Genomic DNA, 23,502 nt, shown 5'->3' on the forward strand with positions numbered 1-23,502 from the left:
ATTTCACATTTAGATCATCCATCTGAGTTCTTCTCAGACCTTCACCTGTGGGTTTTTTAGAAATCCTCAACAAACTTTGATTCTCTTCACTGAACAGTAAAGTTTGTGGAGATCAGAAGGTAACATTAGTTTGATAAATGCCTTCAACTACTAGCAGACTTTATCTGGAAAGCAGTTTTCTGAAATGAGTTCTTAGTAAATCTGTCCACAATCAAACCAAGAACATAGAAAGAGGAAATGTTTGAATAAACAACTTGATGTTTTCATTTCAGACTAGAAAACGCTTTCAGACCTTTATCTGTTTTTGCTCTTTTGATCATTTTATTGTTTCTTCTGTTTAATTTGATCTTCTAAAGTTTAACTGGTGTCTTTTCAAATGTTTTGTCTTTAGTTTGATTCTTCTTAAATGTTTAGTTTTGCTCTTTTCTCACCTTTTATTCTTTTCTAATGTCTGATTTGATTTCCAAATGTTTTGTCTTTTCAATGTTTAATTGTTTTTTCAAATGTTTAATATAGTTAAACATTAAATACAATTAAAGTCTATTAAACAGACAAAATATTGAATTAGATAATTAAACAAGATACATGTAACTATGAAATTAAACAGAATTTTTCAAATACAAATATTCAAAATTACAGATAAAATATTTTCCATAATTAAACATTCAAAAAATACAATTAAACAAGAAGAATATTAAACATTTAAAAAAAATACAAAACATTTAATTAGATTATTAAACCTTTAAAAAGACAAAACATTTAATTCATAAATTAAATGTTTAATTAGAAAATTACATCTTAAAGACAATAAAACTTCAAATAGGAATTAAACAGAAAATATAATGAAGCATTTAAAAAGAAAATTAAACATTAAAAGGTGGTAAAACATTTAAAAAGAAAAACCTTCAAGATTTAATTGAAAAATTAAATATTGGGAAAGAAAAAAAAATTCAATTTTGTTTAATTTCATAATTACATGTATTGTATCTTGTTTAATTATCTAATTCAATATTTTGTCTGTTTAATAGAATTTAATTGTATTTAATGTTTAACTATATTAAACAGACAAAATATTGAATTAGATAATTAAACAAGATACAATACATGTAATTATGAAATTAAACAAAATTTTTCAAATACAAATATTCAAAATTACAGATAAAATATTTTTGTTAATTAAACATTCAAAATTTTTTTTAAATAATAAACTAATTAAATAATACACCTTTTTAAAAGTTTTATTGTATTAAATTGTTTTCCCTTTGATTTAATTGCTTTTTTTATGTAGTTCATTTCTTTAATCTTCTTTTTCTGTCAAGATTTTAACCCCAACCTTAAAAATGAAATAAACCCTTAAACCACAATGAAAATACTTCTGTTGTCACAAACATGAGTTAGTCAATTATTCAGTTTATCAATTCAACTTTATTTGTTTAGCACCTTTTACACAGATGACAAAACTAAACAAGCAAAGAGAAAAAAAACTATGCTAAAACTATGATTAAAACTCAAAAACATTAAAAAAAAAAAAAAATTAACATGGTAATAAAATCTGTTGTGTCCAGGGGATGGAGGGAGTTTATTGAAGTCTTCTTGGGCTCACATGGTAAATCATTTAAAATATAAAGTTGATATTCAGTCTAAGGAAACTGCAGAGCGACAGAAGAAGCAACAATATCTCCTGTTTTCTCCTTTAATGAGTCGACTCTTCTTGTGCTTTCAGACCAAAGAACTACAGATTCTTCACAACCTGCTCAAACTCTTGGTACAGGACCTCACCACACGGGTCAAGAAGGTTTCCATCTCATTTCTACTCTGCAGCTCACCTTCTCCTGCTCAAACTGCTGACAAATGTTTCTGCTGCTCTAAGTCTGGTCTCCAGAACTTCCTAAAAACTCTCAAAGTCTCCTCTGCTGCAGGTTGCTTTGTAGAACTGTTCCAGAAAACCTCACTAAACCACATGGAGGGGCCTCAAGATAGTCGTCCAAGTGAAACCATACAAAAACCAAACTAACACAACCCAAATGCTAAAGTCTCCTGCAGCCTACCAGAGAACCTCTGAGAACAGAGAATCAGGACAGGAACTCTTACCTTCTGGACAACCAACATCGGTTCTGAAACAAGAATACAGAATGTGTCTGACCAGAAACCTCTACAGACTCACTACAGCCAAGATAAAGACACAACGCAGCTGCACCAAATCCACTAATCACTGCACACATTAGCACCATGTGCTAACTGTGGCTAAAGAACCACATTTACCAAGACAACTATCTGGTACAAAGCCCTAAAATACACCAAGAAACACATTAAAGACGATTTTCCTGCTGGAAGCTGCAAGCCAACACCTAAAGAACAAACTAAAGCAAAGGAGCCAAACCCGGTTCTGTGGTGAAGAGAAGCAGAGGAAATGTTTGACTGAGCCAAATAAAGCAGGAAGACACTGAGCTGCTCAGGTGTTCCTGATAACACCAAGCAGCCACCTGGACAGCCAATAGGAACACAGCTTCCTGGAAGTCCAGAGGGCTGGGTTAGTGAAGGAAATTTAGTTTAAAGTTGAAGCAGAAAGTTAATAAAGAAAGTTGAAAACCACCTTCTGATACCTGAAATCTCTGAGTTTTCACACAAAGAACACCTGAACATGTCAAACTGGTTTCATAGTAGAACCATCATTGTAAAAATGTCATAGTATGGTGTGTTGCTCAAAAAACATTAGGACCCGGCTGTCAGGGGACAAACATGTAAGAAACATGAGAACAGAGAGAACCCAACCAGTAGGTCACAGTTTATCATCCCCCAGTCATCTCCTGAAGTCCATATGGTGAGAGACATCAGTATCTGGTTGTTAATTTACCAGAGGATGCTTATAATCATGCTGATGTGGTCTGTACTCTACACTATTTTAGTGACTCAATAAATGCCTAAGTTGTTTTTTTAAAATGCTTTTTAGTTTTTAATAAACATTTAACAGCCTATATGTAATCAATAAATGGCCTTTGCCTATCTTAAGAAAAACTCACTCAGAACTCTGATATGTTAACAGTACTAAATAAATCAATAAATACATGCATACACACATAAATAAGTTAATACATTGACTGTGTTAAGATTTAGATTTTTAAAAAAGTTGTTTATGTTTTTGCAGAATCCAGTATTGCTCACTGGTTGGTCATTACATTTTATTAGTTTGATTTCACTGTTTAAAATGATGCCACCTCTTTTCAGACAGAACCTGTGATAATAAAACAATACAAAATTTTTAGTTCCGTGTTAATAAAGCACTTAAAGCTTTAAGTATGGCTAAATGCTTTTTTCAAAATTAAATATATCACTCCTTAGGTGGTAGTGGCCCCAAGTTCAGTAAAGTTGGAAAGATATTCACAGATTCGGACTTCCAGCATCAATAACTCGTTAGATATAGGTTGTCAAAACATAAACGGTGCCTCTTTCCCATTGTTGCAAGGCAGACAATGTGCTACAAGCCCAGTTTTATCAAAAGTAGCTGTCTTTCAAGCTATAGGAATAACATTGGTGTCTATGGAGTGAACAGGGTCCGTCTGCAATTTGCAAAACCACTGCAACAGTAAAGAGAGACAAATATTCAATAACTTCACTCTTATACATTGTAGTGTCACTAAAATCACTGCAGCCTTCAACTGGCTCCTGCTGACAAAGTGTTTTAACAGAAATGTAAATGCTGTAATTTGATTCTTTTAATGAACCATGTAACTTGAATGGATGTGATGCTGGTGTGACCACAGTGCACACGTCTGATGTTGCTCACAGTGGTCCAAGGGATGCTCAGGGAGTTTGTGTGTTTGCTCAGACTCATGAAAAATTACAGGGAACATTGGTTGGGACCACTATTGGAGTGGTTTTACCTATCATACCTCTTGATATTGACCATAAATTCAAAAAACATAATTTCAGTAATTTTTTTCCTCATAAATCATGCCTTTGACTGGCACCACACTCTACATTTTTTAAGGTCCTTTTGTTGCCAATCACAAGAAAAAATCTGTCTGTTTTATGGTTGGTAAAATGTTAGATCACATATAAATCTCGACTGCTCAGAGCCACACGATGAAATGGTATACACCAATACACTAACTGTAACTACTAATCAGTTTCTAATTAGTTGAAGGAGCTAGTCATATGGTATTTGGTTGTTTGAGGTCCATGCTCATTGGGGGAATACACTCACGTTGTATGGATCATGGTGCAATTTGGTATGTACTTTATATATATATATATATATATATATATATATATATATATATATATATATATATATATATATATATATATATATATATATATATATATATATATATATATATGTTTTTTATATATGTTATATGGTCACTCAACCTGATAACAGATACAGATGAGTAGCAAATTGCAGGAAAAACCTGAACCTGTTGCCTTAAAGGGACAGGTAACTGCAATTCTATACAAACTTCTTTTGATAACCTTTTTCCTATGATGAAACATTTCTATCCTGATAGGAGTGGTCTCTTCCAGAATGACAGTGCCTTCATAGGACACAAGGGTTACTCATCATTTGATTAGTATTACAGTTTTGTGCCTTACACGCTATAGCTATCGCAATCTCCAGATCTCAACCCAATTGAACAACTGGAGGAGATTTTGGACGTGTTAAGTCAGTTCTCTTCACCACTGTCATCAGAACACCAAATGTTTGAAAATCATTCAAATGAATGATGTCTCATTTCTCCAGTAGTTTTATAGACTTGCTGAATTAATGCCAAAATGAATCAAAGCTGTTCTGAATTCATTAACTTTGATCATTATATTGGAATGGCAAATAACAACCACATCATAAATATGCAGGTAAAATAATTCAAAAATGAATGGATGAATTCTCATATGCCATAGTATGCTCTGGTTAGGTTCTGTGAATATGTAAGAGCATTTATGCAAGATAGTTATTGCTTTAAAAATCGATTGATAAGACTATTAATCAAATTTAAATGGCATTTTTTGTGGCCAAGCGATTTCTGCACATTTTGGGATGTGTATGCTGGCATGTGGGGCAGACATTGTGTCTCTGTATGTGTGGGGAGCAACACTGACAAGCTGGCTTCGGTAGAGGTGTGCTTGCCGCTGACAGAGCCCCATCCGGCTCAGCAACATCAGGATATCTCTGTGAAACGCTTTGGTCAGGATAGCATAAAAAAATGGGTGCGCACAAGAGTTGAGAGGATAGAAAAGCACCAGCAGCACCTATGGAGAAAAATATGAATCAGGCTTTACTTTCAACTGAACAATATCTTGATTAAAGCTTAAGAACAATTCACACCTTAGAATCTGTGAGCGTCATCAGTGGTTGGTGGAGAGCTGCAGACAAACCACAGAAACATATGGGAGCCAGACACAGAAAGTTAGTGAAAATGAGAACAGCCATGCGTTTGGCCATGCTGGTGTCACATCTGCTGGAGTCATGCTGGGGATTGTGAACCATACAGTAGATGTGGAGGTAACATAAGCACACCACTATAAAAGCAAGGACATTAACCATCAAGACAGAAACAATGTAGGTCCGAGCAGCAATTGTCTCAGTGTCCATAGGTAAGCAAATGCTGACTTTCTGGTAACTGCTGACACCAACCACTGGCAGCAGTGCTACAATCACACACAGCAACCACCCAATGAGCATTAGCACAGCTGCATGGCGTAACCTAATTTTTCTGTCCGGCCTCATTGCGTAGAAGATGGCATGCCAGCGCTGAAGGCTGATGAAAGTTAACGTGAACACTGACAGCTCACTGGCAAACACTGATAACGCTCCTGCCAGATTGCAGCCACTTCCTGCTTGCCAGGCAATAGCATAATGGTAATAATGGGAGCGTGTATAGAAGTCAACAGACGCAATAAGCAGCAAGTACATCCCCATACAGCAGTCTGCAAATGCCAGGTGACCCATAAGAAAACGGGTAACGGACAGCTTCTGTTGGCTGGTCAGCAGGATGAACAACACCAATAGGTTGGCTGAAATGGCTAACAAACTGACCATCCAGACCAAGACCCTCAGAAAGCCTTGACTCATTACATCCTCACAGGGGTTCAGGGCATCAGGCAGTGGGGTGCATAAGAGTCTGTTGTTGCTGTGAAGTTCATTACATAGTGCAAAATCAAAATCTTCACTGGCATGCTCTTTAGGTAATTCCACATAAAACAAACCTTCAGTCTGAGACTGTCTGGTCGGGCAAATGAGGCTGTTGCTGGGAGTGTGATTCATCCAACCAGTTCTTTGAAGACCAAAGATGTCTGTCGGATGTTGGGAGATTTTGTGTCCAAGATGTCTTTGAGAAATAGCTCCAAAGTGTTCCTGCAGCCTCTCTGAAGCAGTCCCCGTCAGGTTGCAGATAACTTCCTCAGAGTGTCTTTATGTAGATGAGAAGAATAATTAAACAGCTAGTGAACTACCAACACTTCTTTACATGCATGCAAATAATGCAGAAGTAGCACTACACCAGACAATCTTACAAGATTTTTTTTTTTTTTAAAGTTAGTTATAATAGCTCTGTCACAAAAAACAGAAACATTTCCCTCACATATTGTAAGTACACTAATCAGCCACAACATGAAAACCAAAATCTATCTGAAGGTCGCACATACACATCTAGTATGAGACACAAAGAAATTTTGCTCTTAAGTTTATATGCTTGGGGGTGTCAGGGTGGGCCATAGCCACCCTTGAAATCATATTAGACACCCCTGTGGCCACCCAAGATCTAACAGGTTCATTTACTGAAGCACTGATGTCGAAGTTTCAGTGAATGCAGCTATGGTGTGAGCACAAGTAAAAGCAGCATTGGTAACTGTGTACCAGCAGCTAATCAGCTGAGCACCCAAACATCACAGAAAGTGCAAAGGCACACTTTCCTAGTTAGCAGGGGTTCGCGCTTAAACCTCAAATCGTTAACAGGAGCTGAAATTTAGTTTGCTGTCCTCAGCTTTTTGCAGGAGTCTTACCTCTGAGCTTATTGAATACCTACATCCTTACTGATTATGGGTATCTACAAAGAGAAAGGGCTTTGCACATTACGCACAACAGCAACAGCTTCATTAATTGCTTCTAACAGCAGCTTGACATGTCAAATGTTAAATATGCAAAAACACATTTCTCTAAATTGTCATTTCCTTGAAATCACACTAGACAAACACAGTTTTTGTGAGCACATCAATACACTATACTGTGGGCAAAGGGTAGTTTGGTATGTAAAGGACAAATACAGGAAGAAAAAAATGCAGTGGGAAAGCAGTTCTCGGCTACTTTCAATTGTCCTACTTACCCTCTCCATCTTTTCAGCATTTTTAAACCACAACAATGGCTTGGGAATGTTAGTTCAGCACTCTGTAAATGGAGAAAGGCCCTAAATGGTGGAAGTACTTTCAGGGCCCATGTGTTTTTAGCTTGGAGCTTTTCAATGGTCTCCATGCCTACTGAAGGCAAAGAGCTTATTTTGGTTTCTGAAACGTCTCTGGAAAGACAGAAAAGAACTGACATAAATTCTTGAGGGCACAAAGCTGGCTCCTTCTGTATTTTAATTGATGCAAAAAAACCCAAACATATAAGTAATCTTAATTATTCCAAGTAGAACCCCGATTCCTCATTTAGCAAACGTTGTACTTTTCAGTTACTCACAAGTGAGTTGGGCCATGAATCACACCATAAAATGCAAATTCATCTATTCGTTCCAGATCCACATTTCTGTGAAGGTACCTGAACAATGGAGAATAGATTAGAGGTAAAGTAACATGGTCAGAATGTATCTGGGGGCTTTTTTTTATACTTAGAATTCCCAATACTAACATACACAAAATTCCACAAAAGTGTATTATTAATCAAATCATTCACTATAAGACAACAGTAGTAGTCAAGCCAACCCAGTTGGTAAAATTCAAATGCATAAAGAAAGGCACCAAATAAAAACATAGAATTTGCATGTGTGTAAATTAGTAGTGAGCTAAATTTAGTGTTAACGCTTTAAGCATTTATGGTTTCACCCATACACTTCCTCCAGTCTGCTCCCGTTGAAAGCACAGTGCTGGACCTCTTTCACACCGTTGTCATTCAGCATGCTAAAAAAGGAAAGAGAAAAAAAGACTGTCCTGTAGAACTTAAATTCACATTTCAGTTTGCATTCAACAAAGTGGAAAATGAGATCCCTGTCTATTTGTGAAAACCTGCTGTGTGAAGTCAAAACACACAACCATAATATCTCCTGATATTACACTACTAAAGAGACACACTTGTATTTACCCAGCTGCTATTTTTTTGTTAGTTTAATTAGAGTAAATGCTGAGTCTAAGAAAATTAAATGTATAAAAAAAAAAAAAAAATCCATCCTGTTTTGCAAATGCTGGCTCACCTGTTTGAGAAATTTGATTCTTGCACACTATACACTTAAGTGGGCCATGGATGATACAAAAATGAGGCCATATTTTACTTGTGATCATACATTTCAAGATGGATGAAAGTGATGGATTTTAAAATTAGATGTAATTAATTATGATGATATGATGATATATTATTAATTTATTAATAAGTGTATTTGCCTATTATGTTTTCAAATGATGGGGGAAAATGACATTTTAAATTGAGCAGAAGTTCTAGACTTTTGTCAACACATAGTTGCTGAACAAATATACTCCTCTTGTTTCTTTGACGAATTAAAGAAAGTTGTCTTTAACTTACTGTGACCATGACATGGCAAGTAATAATTTAAAAGGAGAAATTAAATTAATTTCAAGATGCAGAAATGCAAAAAGCAGCATCTTACAGCTTCAAATTTTATGTTGATTTGAAGGAAAAAAGCAAGGAAGAATGCAATTATATTAGCGTGAACAATCATACTGGTCTAATGGTATTGGAGAAAAATCAAACTTACAGGCACCACACATTTGCCATTTTAATTAGTCTGAAAATGGTATTTGCAACTTACATGGTCAAAGAATTTGCAGATATTCCAGTAAAAGAATTAGCAGGTATGACTTGAAGGAAGACATTCTCTACTATTTCCCTGTTTAGAAAAAAAGAATAAACATGAAACATTTTACACCAGTTGAATGTTCAAAACTATTAGCAAACAATAGACTTTGCAATTATTTACTCTTAAATGCTACATACAAAATAAAATCCTCTTGACTGGACTGAATATACTGCAGCCCAGGAAAGGAAGTGAGACCTGTGTTTGTGATCCCACTGCAATGAAAGAAACTTGAGTCAGGAACCAGTAAACAAACAAATGTCAACTATTAGAGACGTCACATTGCTTCCTTGTTGAGATATGATTATTTTGTCCAGTAATAAGCAAATGGAATTATACTTACAGGTATTTTAACTTAGGCAGATCCTTAAAGGCCTCTTTGTCAATGTATGATAGTGTTTTCATATCAGTTAGTTGTCTATTGGACACAGAAAGTATATTTGTTTCATCAGGCATACCTTTTCCTGCATGATTTATTTTTCTTGCTGAAAAACAAATCCACAAAAGTTTAATTCAAAGAAGTATGCCCATGTTTTTGTACAAGCACTGAGCAGCTAAAAGGCCTTCTTACTCTCATTTACAATAATGAAATGCATTATGGTTAGTATAGTATTACTAGTACTACTACAGGACAGGGGCATCATGAGACTTCTATCTGTATTTATAGTGGCATAAATAGGAGGCTTGATTTGAATCACAGTCAGGTTGCACTACTGAAAGCTTACTTACATGTGCGTGACCATGGACAGGTTGTGGAAAGAATGCCTCTCTAGATATCTAAGAGTATCATCATCAGAGATGTATCTAAAAAAAACACGCAAGCAAACAAAATACAATATAAAACACAATACAGATACTCAGGCTGTTGTTGGATTTGCAGCAGTTTGCACTCAGGCTTTATGCAAGAACAACCTCCATGGACAGATTTGTTTTTGTGGCATTTATGAATGACCTACGACAACTGATCACTTTTAGAATTTTTTATCAGGTATGAAGGGTCCTAGGCCCCTTTCCACAATCCATAAAAATGGATGAGGTAATTCAAATACTCAATGAATTCCTAATCCGTAGCAAGGTCTACTGGGGAAACATGGGGGGCTGGAGCAGGGATCATGAAAGGCTTGCTTTTTAGATTTTAGTGTTGCCTGTGTTCAGTGAGGTGTTTGCTTTGCTAGTTCTGGTATTGTTTAGTTGTCTTGATGAATGGCATCCTTCACTCTAGCCAATTGTGCTGGTTGGAAAGAATAGTTAGTGTTCGAAGAAATAAAGAATCTTACATGCGAGAAATATTAGCCAAGTTGGCAAAGGCATTCTGAGGAACAGAAGAAAGCTTTGTCCCCACAAGCCACCTGAAACAGCAACAGAAGTCTTTTCAGTCTTAATACAATAATTGCTGGCAGAAACCAGTGTTGAGAGACTGTAGTTACTTACACCTCTTGTGTGCTGGAGTGGAAAACAGGCATGACTTCGGCACCAAAACATGACACACTGCTGATGTCCCAGTCACACTGGCAATGAAGTGGACAGTATTCCAGAGAAAGAGTAACCTTGACAAGAATGAAAGTAAAAAAAGAGGGATTCAAATTAGGTCTCATTGTGAAAGCAGAGCATCAGTGGTAAAGACGAATCAGTCTGGAAAGTGACTGGGCTGTCCTGGATTATGTCAGTAGACATTACAAAACTGGCACTTCTGGTTTAGAGCTTCAAAATAAAACTGTTACACTAATGCTGTGTGTTTCCTCGTGTAATACAAATTATAACAGAAAAACTCAAATGGATTTACATAGCAGTTGCAAACAGCGTTGTTTTTGTTAGCATTTATTGTACATACAAAATCCTTTTTTATTTCAGCTAAGCAATTTCTCATACAGAAGTACACACAGACAAATCATTTACACAAATATAAATATATAATAATCTGGAGCGCAAATGTTAGAAAAAGTTGAAATTCAGAAGAATTAACAAAAGTCATTTCATTGTTTGTTTTTTGGTAGTTTTGGGGATTTTTGTTTTTTGTGCCTCTCCTCCGTTTGTTCTTATCAGTCCTTTCAAGTGTGTGGCTGAGCGCATGGCTGGACTCACTGCAGCTGATTGAAAGCACCTGCAATAATCTCACCTCATCAAGACCTCCATAAAACCCTGGCTCTTCATGGTCTCCGGTGTCTGATTGTTCTGTGACTACGATACAGCCATCTTCAGTGAAAGCTAAATATTCTTCTTTCGTGCTTCTTGTTTGCAACTCCACTGATCTCTTGCATTCTTGTGTGTAGACCTTCCTGTGTTCTGTGTCCTCCCTGCCAGCAGCTAATTCCACTCACCTGTGCTCCAGCCTGGTTCATATTCAGCCAACTTACCACCTTAGAGCCAGCAGATATGCTATGATAAATTAACTTGTATGCCACTAGCACTGATCAATAAAGTTTTTTAAGTGAACATACACATACACACAAAAACGTACAGTTTACATTTTATTGCAATCAGGGTTCATACGGCTTTTATAAGAGTAAAAAGTGTATTGCAGGAACTTTCAACATACCTAAACCAAAAATTCCACAATCCAAAATCTTTTTGACACTACTGTTCACATATTCAGAGGTTGAGGGGGTCCTTTACAGTATCTGATCTAGGCCTTTTGAATTTTCTTTTTCCAAACTCCATTGATGAAATAACAGCTTTTGTGCTCAAAATACGCATGATGGCAGAGCTTATTGTCACAATGTCCACCAAGGTAGTGAGGCTTTCTCTTCTTTTGATTAGAGACGTTCATCTTGCAGGCTGAGAGAAAGGCCGGTGACGTAGTCCAAGGTGATGTGGGACCATGGCCATCTGGGGATGGGGAGCGGCCGGAGGAGCCCTGCACTGGGTTGGTTAGTGGGTTTATTTTAGGCACAGATGGAGCAAGCGATGATGTACTCACGGGTGTCCTGGTTGGAGGGTCACCAAAACTTCTGCAGCATAACGGATAAGGTCCCTGACACCCCTGGGTGGCAGGTCAGATGGCTGGGCTGGGCCTATTGGAGGACAACAGAGTGGGATGCAAGGGGCGAATGGAGTACCAGTTGGGTGACCCTGGACTCAATCTCCCAGGTCAGAGCCACCAGGAACTGAGTGGGAGGCAGGATGGGCTCGGGTTCCATCAGGGCCTCCTCCACCAAGTGCAGCCGGCGCAGGGCATCCGGCTTTGAGCTGTTCACGGCTGTCGGGTCTGGGCCAATCCCTCACTGCCACGACTTTGACTGGGTCCATCTTGATCTCTCCTGCCAACATGATGTAGCCAAGGAAGGAGACGGTCTGGGCATGGAACTCGCACTTCTCTGCTTTCACGTAAAGGTGGTTCCTCAGCAGGCACTCCCCCCAACTAGACCTAGATATGAATAATGGCTACAGTTAATTTCACATATTGAAACTTCCCTAAATTTGGGTGTAACTAACAATAATCAATCATCTTCTTGATTCCAATTGTTTACTGTGTACATTTTAGTGTGCATGTTATCACCCAAGAGTGACTAATTAAACTTTATTTCCAGTATCACACACAAGGTGACTACTTATTCTTATATGTCACCCTTGGTAAATGAGATGTATAGGTACATAAAGCCAAATTCTTTAGCAACTAGCAAACTCATAAAACAAGTGAATATCAACTGGTCTCACTAAAGTCAACAATGAGGCTACGCGACGTACACCATCTCATATCTCTCTCATTCCTGTGTGAGCTGATTGAAAGTGTTGTGCTTTGTCTGTGGGCTTCTGTGTTCTGGAAAAGTTCTCCATTGTTTGCCAACAGCCACCTCTGAAGACCATCGCCATCACCATACAAAGTGGCAGACTGTAGTTTACTACAGAGCAGAACAGCAGTTTATTGCTTAGCACATTCCAAAGCAGCACACATAAAATCCAGAGTTCATTTCTCACAGCTGGAAGCTAGTTTTAAAACTTTTATCCAAATGGAATACCTACGTATCAGATGTTTTCTACAGAATGACCATTTACAGCCCTCTTGGAGACTACAACTTTCCAAAGAAGCAATAATGGTTAGATAAAAGGACAAATACACCTCTGAAGAAGAGGAGATTGATTTCTTCACTGTGGCCTTCCTACCTTCTTCTCCTAATGCAACCTTTCTACAAAAGAATGACACACAGCTGACCCACATACCTAAAGTCAATCCAAAATGTCAAAATGGTGGCCAGGTATTCTGTTGTCAGTTTGGGTCTTTGCACTGCAGTCATTAAACCTTTCTATAGTGCTAGAAAACTGCAGCTATGTCCAATTAAATATTGTGCTTGGAGCAGAAAATTGAGGTGAACTGATTCATGTGGCTCTCTGTTAAGGGCCCCAAAAATGTGCCCAAATGTTGTCAAAAGGTTGCTGCAAATGTAAACTGTGCATATTTTAACCATTCACAACTGGTAATAGTTGGAGTTGCAACCTTTTCCAACTGAATGGTGGGTTTATGGACAACAACCTGTGTGAACTTGATGGACCCAGATTCATGTAGGACATATAGGTTTACTGCAAAACCTAGACCTGTGCAGTATGTGAAGAGGTGGTTAAAATGTGAGTAAGGTTGATAAACTTGGTAGGTTTTACTGAATCTTTGGCCTTTCAGGTAGGGAAACATATGTTTCTTTGGAATATGACACTTTTTACATTATCTGTGCTTGTTAATATTTTCACCAGATGCTTAAAGGTCCCATATTGCAGCTCTTTTCAGCAAAATAATGAAACTCTCACACATTCTCAGAATGTGTTATTCAGCTCAAAATTCTGCAAAGATGGACCATTTTACCATGACTGCTTCACTCACCATATAACCTGTTTCAAGGCTGTCTGCACCCCCTTCTAGAAGAATACTTTATTCCTGTGATTGACAGCAAGGAGCAAAGAGTTGACAACATGGCAGCTGGCACAGACGTGAACGTGTTTTTTCATCCCTGTGATATCCTATTCACAGCACAGCAGTTTTGTTAAACTTGCGTTTGAAGAATTTGACAGACATCGTTCCTGCTATGAAATCAGCACTTAAGTAATGCAGACCTGCAGATTGCATATAAAATAACTGCCTGTTAACGTACTTTTAATGGGCAACGTTTTAGTCAGTATTCTATATTTGTTCTATTGTTTGACAACAAAAACAGAAAAATATGTAAGCAAGAATAGCTTAATTTGAATTCAGCTGTATTAAAATGCAGTATATGTGAGCATAAGGGGCAGGAGAGAAGCAAACACATTAACCCACTCACTCCTTGTTTTTCAAGTTTCCACCATCTCTGATAGTCCCTCTGCTTTACAATTTCCTCAGCTGCCCAATGTGTTCACAGAAAGGATATTCCTTGTGTTCTGTTGAATTGCAGTCAAAAATAATCTCCTGGGTTGAATGAAAGTTAATGAAGACTCTTGTGTTCACTCATGCAGCCAACAGCAGAACAGTTGCTGTGGTTTGCTAGTACTTAGACATTTTAGAGTTAGCAGAAGCAGCTTCAGGAAGTAAATCTAGCTATGGAGCTGCAGGACAGCTGTTCATTCCGAATGCCTCATCTCACAAGCAGGCAAGATTATGCAAAGTTTGAGCTAAATGTCTGTTGGTTCATTAGCTGCTTCCAGCTTCAGTAAAGCTGGAAGCCTATCTAGCTGTGGAAGGACTAGAGAAATTAAATATATCTCATCTTAATAACTTCCAACTTTATAAAACTACAAAATGCAATAAAATGTACGTAAAATACATTTCATTTATATTTCACAATCAAATATATGTGAGATACATTTTATTTATATTTCATATAAATGAAATGTAAAGTATATTTTTTTATTACAATAGCACAGTATCATTCAGTGGTATGACAGAAGAGCTGAAAGAATGTTTATAACTAGAGATATTTTAAAACTCTGAGACACAAAACACTTTAATATTCAATAATAAACAACAGTGCTAAAGTTTTTCATTATATATTTACAGAATTTGAAGACACTCCTACTTCTAAAAGCAATGCATTGTGAGTTATGTTAAGCATACAAGTGCCCAAATGTGCAAATGGTTATCACCTGTTTAGTTCAAATAACCATGTAGATGAAATGACCATATGTTATGTTACCTTTTTTAAACTAAATTTGCTAAATATGACCGTATATATTATATAACCACAACTACTATTGGACTACCAAATAAATTACAAATAATCTTCATCAGGTATAAGATACAGTAAAACACAAATGGAGCAGCATGTCCACGTCGTCATACTTAATCATATGCTAGGCTGACTGCTGATTCTCTATACATACATTTTCAGAAACTATGGCTCACCACAGAGTCCAATAATTGTTATTTTTGATTTACTTTTCAAAAGTGTATTTATTCTAGGAGTCAGAAGTGACAGTCTTTGGCAGATTTTCATAAACTATGCTCATACAAGCAGACACTGTCCAAACTCTGTTTTTGAAATCACAAGTACAATAAGACTGCACATTTGTACACAAGCTGTGGTAATTGAAAACATCAGTGCATACAATCTTTGGAGGTTGTAACAAGTTAAATTTGGAAAATAAGAATCTATCAGAGATATGACTCAAATTAAAGCAGTTAGTTATCATATAGATGTAGCAGTTTCTTTACGCCCCAAGCTTAGGAGCACATGATGTCTTCACACAGGATGAAATGAGCCATATATTCAGCATATCATTCAGTACACACTTTGTGGATATTTATACATACTTTTGATTTAAAGATGCCACAATGGAAAATTGCTGGTCTTCACACTAGTAGTTCTGTCTTTGGGGGCACCACCTTAACTGAGTCAGTCTAGACTCAGTGAAGATGTGAACGCCTGCCAGCATAAAAAAAATAAAGCTTTAAATGGAAATGTACTTTCAAAAATGATGGGAAACATAGGATTCAGCATCAAGCTTGACCATGCCAGGAACCTGAAGTCAGGAAATAATTCCTCTGCTGTTTCAGATGAACCGTTCTCTAAATGTTGTGGAAATACTACAACATTGCGGTAGCCCTTTAACTTAGAAACCCAATAAAGAATTAGACACAAAAAAATGTATAGGTTTATGATAAGCATATAGGTGTTAGTATAAGTAATATTAAAGAGCCAGACTGCACATTGATCTACCAGTTATAGTAATATGTACCCAGCAGGATGCTGAATCAAACAGGTCATCTATTGGGTAGTCCAGGGAAGAATTGAACATCATGATCTCTAACATCACCTCCACCTCTCATCAAATGCAAGTAATGAGCTGATTAACAATGTATTCATAAATATCAATCTGACATTGAAGATCAAAACTATATTCCTGGAGAAAGTCTCAGTGAGAAAGCCTGTGTGACAAATCAAGTCAGATGGCTGCAGAGGAAAACACAAACTGCTTGTTATTTCATCACAGCATTTTAGAACACAGCATGCACCTTGAACCTATTTACTATTTATTTTTACCTACTTTTAAACTATCGTGTCGGTGGGCACTTTCAGCAGCAGGACGTTAAAAGCAGCCAGTAAGTTTTTTTTCAATGTTTACTGGAAGATTAAGATAGTGATACATGGCCCAGTATCTGATGTTACAGTTCCTTTAAGCATATTAAACAGAAAGGCACCATTGATATTTTCTGCACTCCAATCTACTGTGAACAGCTGCTACATAGTAGTGTATGGCACTTTACCTACAAGACATGACCACATATGTACATTTTTTTAATATAAAACTCTTTATTCACTACATCACTAAAATAAAAGTTTCATTTTTCATTCTTTAAAAGTCTTTACACAGCAAATAATGTATATAAAATAAAGGTTTAATTGTGATTTCATTTTTTCCCCTCAACACAAAGGATTCTCTGCAATTTCTTTTTACTTTACACAGCAATTGGATCTTGTTTGATGGTAGGGTAGGATGACATGACTTGCAGGCCATCATGTGGCGATGCTGGGTTAGTCCTGTTGCTGTCCATGGCCTTGAGCAAAGGGGTTGTAGTGCTATCTGTGCTAAGGAAGTGTGTCTGTTCCCCCTGAGGCTCCTCTGTTTCACTCACTAACATGCTGTCGCCACTAGACTCCATGTAATGCAGCATGTGGCCAGTGATTCTATTCATGCTGTAGTCATTGATATTTTTGTTTGTATTAATTAATTTCCCACTTGATGCTGAAAGCATGAGAGCTGCGGCATTATCATCTCCTATTTGGTAGTTAACATTCTCCACACTAAGCAGTGGACTAGGTGGTAAGCTATGTGCCACATGACCATGATTGTAGTGGAAAGAGGTCCTCTTCTGTTCATCTTGGCTCGTCAACCTTTGTTGATGACCCATGCCTGACAACAACAAGGGGCGCTCCTCCTCACCAGAAGGGCTTAAAGCCACTGAGGGGACAGAGATGGCCAGGCTGGAAAGGGGGGGTGACGTCTCTGATGGAGGAGACCCTGGGGTTATCGGAGAGGTCCAGGACTCTGGAGACAGTCGAGTCAAGTTTGCCATGGCAGATGCAAACCTACAGAAACAAACACATATAGAACAAAAACACTTTTGACTGCAACACAATGAACTGTTTTCAGCAGAGCAATATTTATTTAGGCTTTTTAAGGTTTCAGAAAGATGGTACTTCAACTTTATGTTCATTTCATACTATTCTAGTACTTGTCTACTGCTTCCTCTTATTCGCTGCTGCTGCTTCTCATTCCACATTTTAGTAGTATCCACATTTTAGTACTATTCTAGTACTAGTACTACTATTCTAGTACTAAAATGAGCAGAAAGATGAATTACCACCTCTTCAGTACTAGACTGCATTTGCTTTTAGCAATGTGGTCTTTAAATAACTGAAAAGTATGTGCCTAAAAATTCATGATAAAAGAGGCCCACTGTCAACACCGACTTTGCAACTATCAAATTGGAGCACTTTTTTTTTTTTAGGATTAATTATCTATGCTTTGCTCTCCAGCACTCATGTAAATAATTAACCCACTTGAAGAAATACATTCTGACAGTCTGTCCTCCTTTCCCTCTCTCCATCTGTGTCTGTATGCTTGAGCTGCTGCCTAATTAGTCTCAAGTGGAGACACCTACCGAGGAGAAAGCTCATCGGCTTTTAATCAAACTATTCTCACTATAAAACCCTGGTTTAGACCTCATCCTTTACCAGATCGTCAACATTTGCACATGCCCTGACTGGTTTGCTGCCTTGCCCTTCACTTGGGACTGTTGACTGTCTGTTTCTACTGCCGGGCAGCTCAAAGACTCCGGACATAGAACTAACCTTCTGGTTTTCTTACCTGTCTGCTCCAGCTCTAATCTGTCATTAAGTTTGCCATACATTTTGTCAGTTTCATTTATTGACTAACCAGTTCTGTTAATCCCCATATCGTTATTCCTAGTAGCTTTCCTTCGCTGGTTATATCTCATTTTGGTTGGCCTTTAATTTAGTTTGCTTGTTTTCTCATCATCCTCAGTTCTCTCCTCTGGTTTATTTGGTGTATCTGTTTGTTTATCTGTGTTCATAGTATTTTACCTAGTTATTTCACATATTGCAAATAAACACATTATCACTAAGCTTGTTGACCTCCCTCTGCAAACTGTGACATTTTTCAGACATTATGATGTGAACACATAGAGCTTGCTGAGAGACGCCCTGAACAGACTACTTTAAATGAACTTGCATTATTCTCTCTATCACCGGAGCAGAGCAGCATCATGACTTCTTCTATTGTCCTGCTGCTTCCTCTCATTCCACAACCAGTTTGAAGAAAACTGCTCAAGAAGATCACTGTTGTAATACATGGCCTTTTGAAGCTTCACAGGGTTTAAGCCAACAGTCCTATTCCAAATACTGTGCTCAATGCAACATTTTTTTAAACAAATTGTTAAGAAGGAGATGTTTTTGTTTTGTTTTCACAAGTTTCAGACAGTCCTCTTATGACCACTGAAGGGGAAACTTCTGCTATATCTTCATGTTACAGAGATTTAAAAAGACAGTTTTTTTTTTTTTTCCACATTGTCTTGGACAAGAGTTCACAGAAATCATGTGGTTATCAAAACAAATAAAATCTGATCTTTTCAGTTCTTATGTGGGACAGTTCCATATGTAATTCTAATCACAGACAGCACAGATTCTTTGCAACGCTAACTCAGTCTGACCAGTCGAACCCAAATTAATGCAGATTTTGTGTCACTCATCTGAATGGAATGTCTTGCCATAAGAATTTTATGCAAAGGTGCTACTAGGTATAGTGGTTGACATCCTGAGATTTTGGACACTGAAGCAATGAAGCTACTCATGTCACAGTCCCACCATCCCTGGCTCTGACTCCACATCTGTACACCTTTGCACAAAAAGTAGCTGCTACTTGTCTGTGTAGAACCTCAAGAGCCTAAAAGAGAAGGGCCTTTTTAGTGCTTTTGTGTGCTTTTGTTCTTTTGTCTAGTTACCAACTTTAAGCTCAGTCATGCAATACCCACCTACAGTTGACACAGTCTTCTGATTATAGGATTAATTTTAACATGGCTGTTACAAGTAAATTTCTGCACTCGCACAATATACCTCACAACACAGCAAATTCATTGGACTCTGAGGATTGTTATTGGCCTCAGCAGGCGCCAGAGTTGGAGGCGTCACAAAAAGTAGAAGCAAGGACGCCGGTCTGGTCTACTTGCAGGGCTAAGGAAACAACCATATGAACTGACACTAAAACTACAAATCTCTGTGAAGAAACTCACATTGGACTGTTGCATTCTGCTTATAATGGAGACTTGGCTTTACCCACTCATCCCCGATATTGCCATAGAGCTGGCACACTTTGGTAGGAGCAAAGGAGGGGGGTTATGCATTTACACCTACAACAATTTTTGCTCTAACTGCAAAATCACAGACAGCCACTGTTGTCATGGTTAGACATGAAAGTTAAAGGCACATTTACCTTCCAAGTGACTTTACTTATGTTACAGTCACAGCTATTTGCATTCCACCCGATGCTAATGGTAGTATAACTCTAGTTTACTCGCACAGCGCTATAACCTCACAGCAGAACACATATCCAGAGGCAGCTCATATCATAGCTGGAGACTTTTAACCATGTAGATTTAAAGACAGTTCTTCCCTAATGTGAGCCACATATCAGTTGTTCCACTAACGGGGAAAAAATATTGGATAAAGTTTATTCTAACATCAAGAAAGGCTTAGACCAGTCAGATCATTTGTTCATACTCAACCCCAGCATACACTCCCTCAGAAGAAAAGTTCAACCCACCAACTAGGACATCCTTGAGACTTAGAGTACACCTCAACTGTGCTCTACTACAAACAGAACTGTTTTGACAATGCCACTGCCAACAAACCCATCTGGATGTACCTCAATCAGAAGTCATGGATAACAAGGAAAGTCAAATCTCTTCTTAAGGACCATAACACCGTCTTCAGGTCTGATGACAGGGCTCTACACAGTGTCGCAAGAGCCAACCTGAAGAGAGACATCAGAAATGCTAAAGAGATTTACAGGAGGAAGACTGAGGACCACTTCAGTGACAACAACCCCCAGCGGGTGTGGCAATGCATCCAGCACATCACCAGCTATAAGATTAGCGACCTTGCGACTGCTGCCTCACTGGCAGAGGAACTTAGCTGCTTCTTTGCTCATTCTGAAGAAAAAAAAAAACAGCAGGCACAGACACCACATCTTCGCCAGCCTCACACAGCCACAGACTCACTGTGCAGGTGAGGTGAGACGTGTGCTCAGAGCAGTAAATCTGAGGAAAGCTACTGGTCCTGTGTGACAGGAAGACTACTGAAAGAATCTGCAGATCAGCTTACTGTGGTCTTAATAATGATTTTAAACTTGTCCCTGTCCGCATCCTTCATCCCACCCTGCCGGAAGTCTTCACAATTATCCCACTACCATAAAAGTCCATCAGTGGGCTTGAACAACTACCGTCTGGTAGCTTCACACCAGTTGATATGAAATGCTTTGAGAGGCTGGTCTACAGCAAAGCCAGCCTCCCACCCACCTTCGAACCACCCCAGTTTACCTACAGCTCTTAACACCTAACATTTCTTACACCCTAGCCACAGCAGCTCTATCAATCCAGTCAGCTTCATCAATCCATCGGCCATCCTACAACTCACCAACATCAGTCAGGCCTGAAAACTGCAGACTGGCCAGTGTTTAGTGAAGCTTAGCCAGCCAGTTTATTCCTGGTCAAAGAGGCTTTAATAACGATCACGTTCTTTTTTCTACAAGGAGTCCCTTCACATTCAGCCACAGTATGTACTACTTGTGAAGGAAAAATTACTCCTTCCTCTTTCTAAGGTCATAATGGCCTTTAAACAGGCAGACACTGCAGGAGATTAGATATTGTCTATTCTGACATGACTAAGCAGACTAGTTGTCTTCATATTGGTCTGTAATCTCACTCATCAAAGAGAGTGGAACACCAAGTGTGGAAGGCATCATTTTTGACATAGTTTCTTTTCAGGCATCTCTGCGCCCTGAGAAAATGCAGCACATCAAACCACTTCTCTCAAACTATCTGCTAACAGACAGATGCACAAAACAAGAGCTGCCTGTTCTTCTCCACCGCCTTAACTATACCATACACTGCATCCTCTAGAAGACACTGGGGAATGATGCATATCCCAATTCATCTCCGACCTTCTAAAAAAAAAACAGCCATCTCTTTTCTCCATGAAAAGTAGATCCGGTTAACTAGTAAAAATGCAGTTCCTGTTCAGGCTCACAATAATCTCAGCCCCCAATACCAGTTCCTCCTCCATGCAACTCATGTCCTCAGTCATTGCAACCACATTGGTGATTTACTGTCTCGTTTCTCATTTCAGAAATTAAGACTCTTGGCCCAGGAATCAGACATTCATCCCTTTCCAGGTTCACTATTTTCAACCACCATATTTAATTAGCTCTGCAGTTGTTAAACCTTTCAAATGCTGTGCAACAAACCATAACAGCCTCTCCCCATGCACACTGTCAGCTTACCTAACCAGTTGGAACTGCTTCAAGTCATATCGTACAATCTACCACGTGTCTTTTCTGTCCATCAGCAACTTTATCATCCATGCCTATTTCGCTTTAAAAATCCCCTGCTCCACAATTCATACCTACTTGCCTGGAATCAACTTTTTCTCCAAACTCGTCACCAGCAACTAGTGCCCCTTGATCTTTTATTCCCATGTGCCACGTCTTTAACCTTCAAAGCGCTTGCCCCTCAAATCTGATCTTCCCAGCCATTGCATTCTTACACTATGCTCGGGCTACTATTTGCTTGAACTTCATCCACATATGAGTCATCACTCCATATATGTCATAGAAAATCAGAGACCCAAATACAGACAATGAACACAACAAACAGAATTGAGTAAAATGTTTTATTTTACACAAGATGCAAGGTGAACATAAAACAGAAGGGAAAAGGGCGAGGTAGCTAGGTGGGAGAGAGGGAACTATAACTGTGGGATTGAGCTCTCATGACCTCTGAGGAAAATAAACTTAATAGCTAGCCAGGAGGAAGTAGTTCAAGCTCAACCAGGAAGTGCTAATACCACAGGAAGCTACAACAAGCTAGAGTATACAATGAATTACACTGAAACTGCAGGTGCACTAAGATACTGCACTACACTATCAGAAACACAAGCACTACACAATAAGCTGTCTGAATCAGAATGTAGCACTAAGAATAAAATACAAAGAACTAACAAGGTAGACTCCTAACTGACATGCAGAGAGAGGGGCAATAGTGAAATGATCTGTGGGCGAGTAGGAGAGGAATCGTGGCATGAGGTTTTCAGGCTAGAATGTTAAGAGGAGCTCCAGGAATTGAGGACCAGGGTTGAGATAAGGTTTTGTGAATGCTGTTTGCATCGGAAGGTCCAGAGTGAGTGGAATCCAAACAGAGAGTGGAACGGCGCATGCTGTCATATCATGGTCTGGTGTCGAGTGGTGAAAAGAGCTCATCTTTTATGAGAGAGTCAGTGATTATTGGCAGGTGAGCCACTTCCTGGTGCAGGTGTACTCATTCACGTAATTATCCAATCCACGTGGTGCACGCACGTGTCCAGGCACACACTCAACCAACTACAATCACACCCACAGAAAGAGAAGGGGTAAAGGAGGGAGAGGTTCCAGGCAAGCAGAGGTGGAGTTCGAGGACATGACAGCACCAGTCTGTCACGCATCCCAATTCACATTCCCAACTCTTTCATATTCACTCTCCACAGAAATAAAACTGATTAACTCAGAGCACCATGTTCCATCCAATTACACTCCTACCTGAGACTGTTTGAGCTGCTGACAAGACATATTTATGCCATACATACTATGAACACCTCACTTCAAGACCCATTTTTTCTTACCAAGACTGGTAAAATGGCCACCAGGTTCTGGTTAAACAAACATTTTACACTAATCAATTCATTCCTTGACTGAATCTCTAACAAAACGATCAAAGTTCTCTGTCACTGGTTATCTCAAGTCTATTGTTCTTAAA

At 38.4% G+C, this 23,502-nt stretch overlaps 2 protein-coding genes across 4 annotated transcripts in view; both read right to left on the reverse strand.

Moving 5' to 3' along the window:
• Positions 1-4,371: 4,371 nt before the first annotated feature.
• On the reverse strand, positions 4,372-10,631 carry LOC111579141 (thyrotropin receptor-like). Its single transcript, XM_055019243.1, has 10 exons — positions 10,449-10,631; positions 10,295-10,366; positions 9,747-9,821; positions 9,361-9,435; positions 9,158-9,232; positions 8,973-9,050; positions 8,041-8,109; positions 7,673-7,750; positions 7,320-7,508; positions 4,372-6,407 (listed from the first exon to the last, which is right to left on the reverse strand). The coding sequence occupies exons 1-10, from the start codon at positions 10,610-10,612 to the stop codon at positions 5,318-5,320; spliced, it is 1,965 nt and encodes a 654-aa protein (XP_054875218.1). The 5' UTR covers positions 10,613-10,631; the 3' UTR covers positions 4,372-5,317.
• A 4,274-nt stretch (positions 10,632-14,905) lies between these two features.
• Positions 14,906-23,502, reverse strand: part of nrg1 (neuregulin 1) — a 38,357-nt gene continuing 29,760 nt past the window's right edge. For 2 of the 3 annotated variants that reach the window (XM_035955471.2, XM_023286305.3), the window contains exon 8: positions 14,906-17,506. In XM_035955471.2, coding sequence (XP_035811364.2) covers positions 16,876-17,506 — 631 coding nt within the window. In that variant the 3' untranslated portion in view covers positions 14,906-16,875. The remainder of the gene's footprint in view (positions 17,507-23,502) is intronic. The other variant, XM_023286306.3, reaches the window with a different exon arrangement.

Source organism: Amphiprion ocellaris, chromosome 17 (assembly GCF_022539595.1).
Source record: "Amphiprion ocellaris isolate individual 3 ecotype Okinawa chromosome 17, ASM2253959v1, whole genome shotgun sequence".
Taxonomy (NCBI): Eukaryota; Metazoa; Chordata; class Actinopteri; family Pomacentridae; genus Amphiprion; species Amphiprion ocellaris.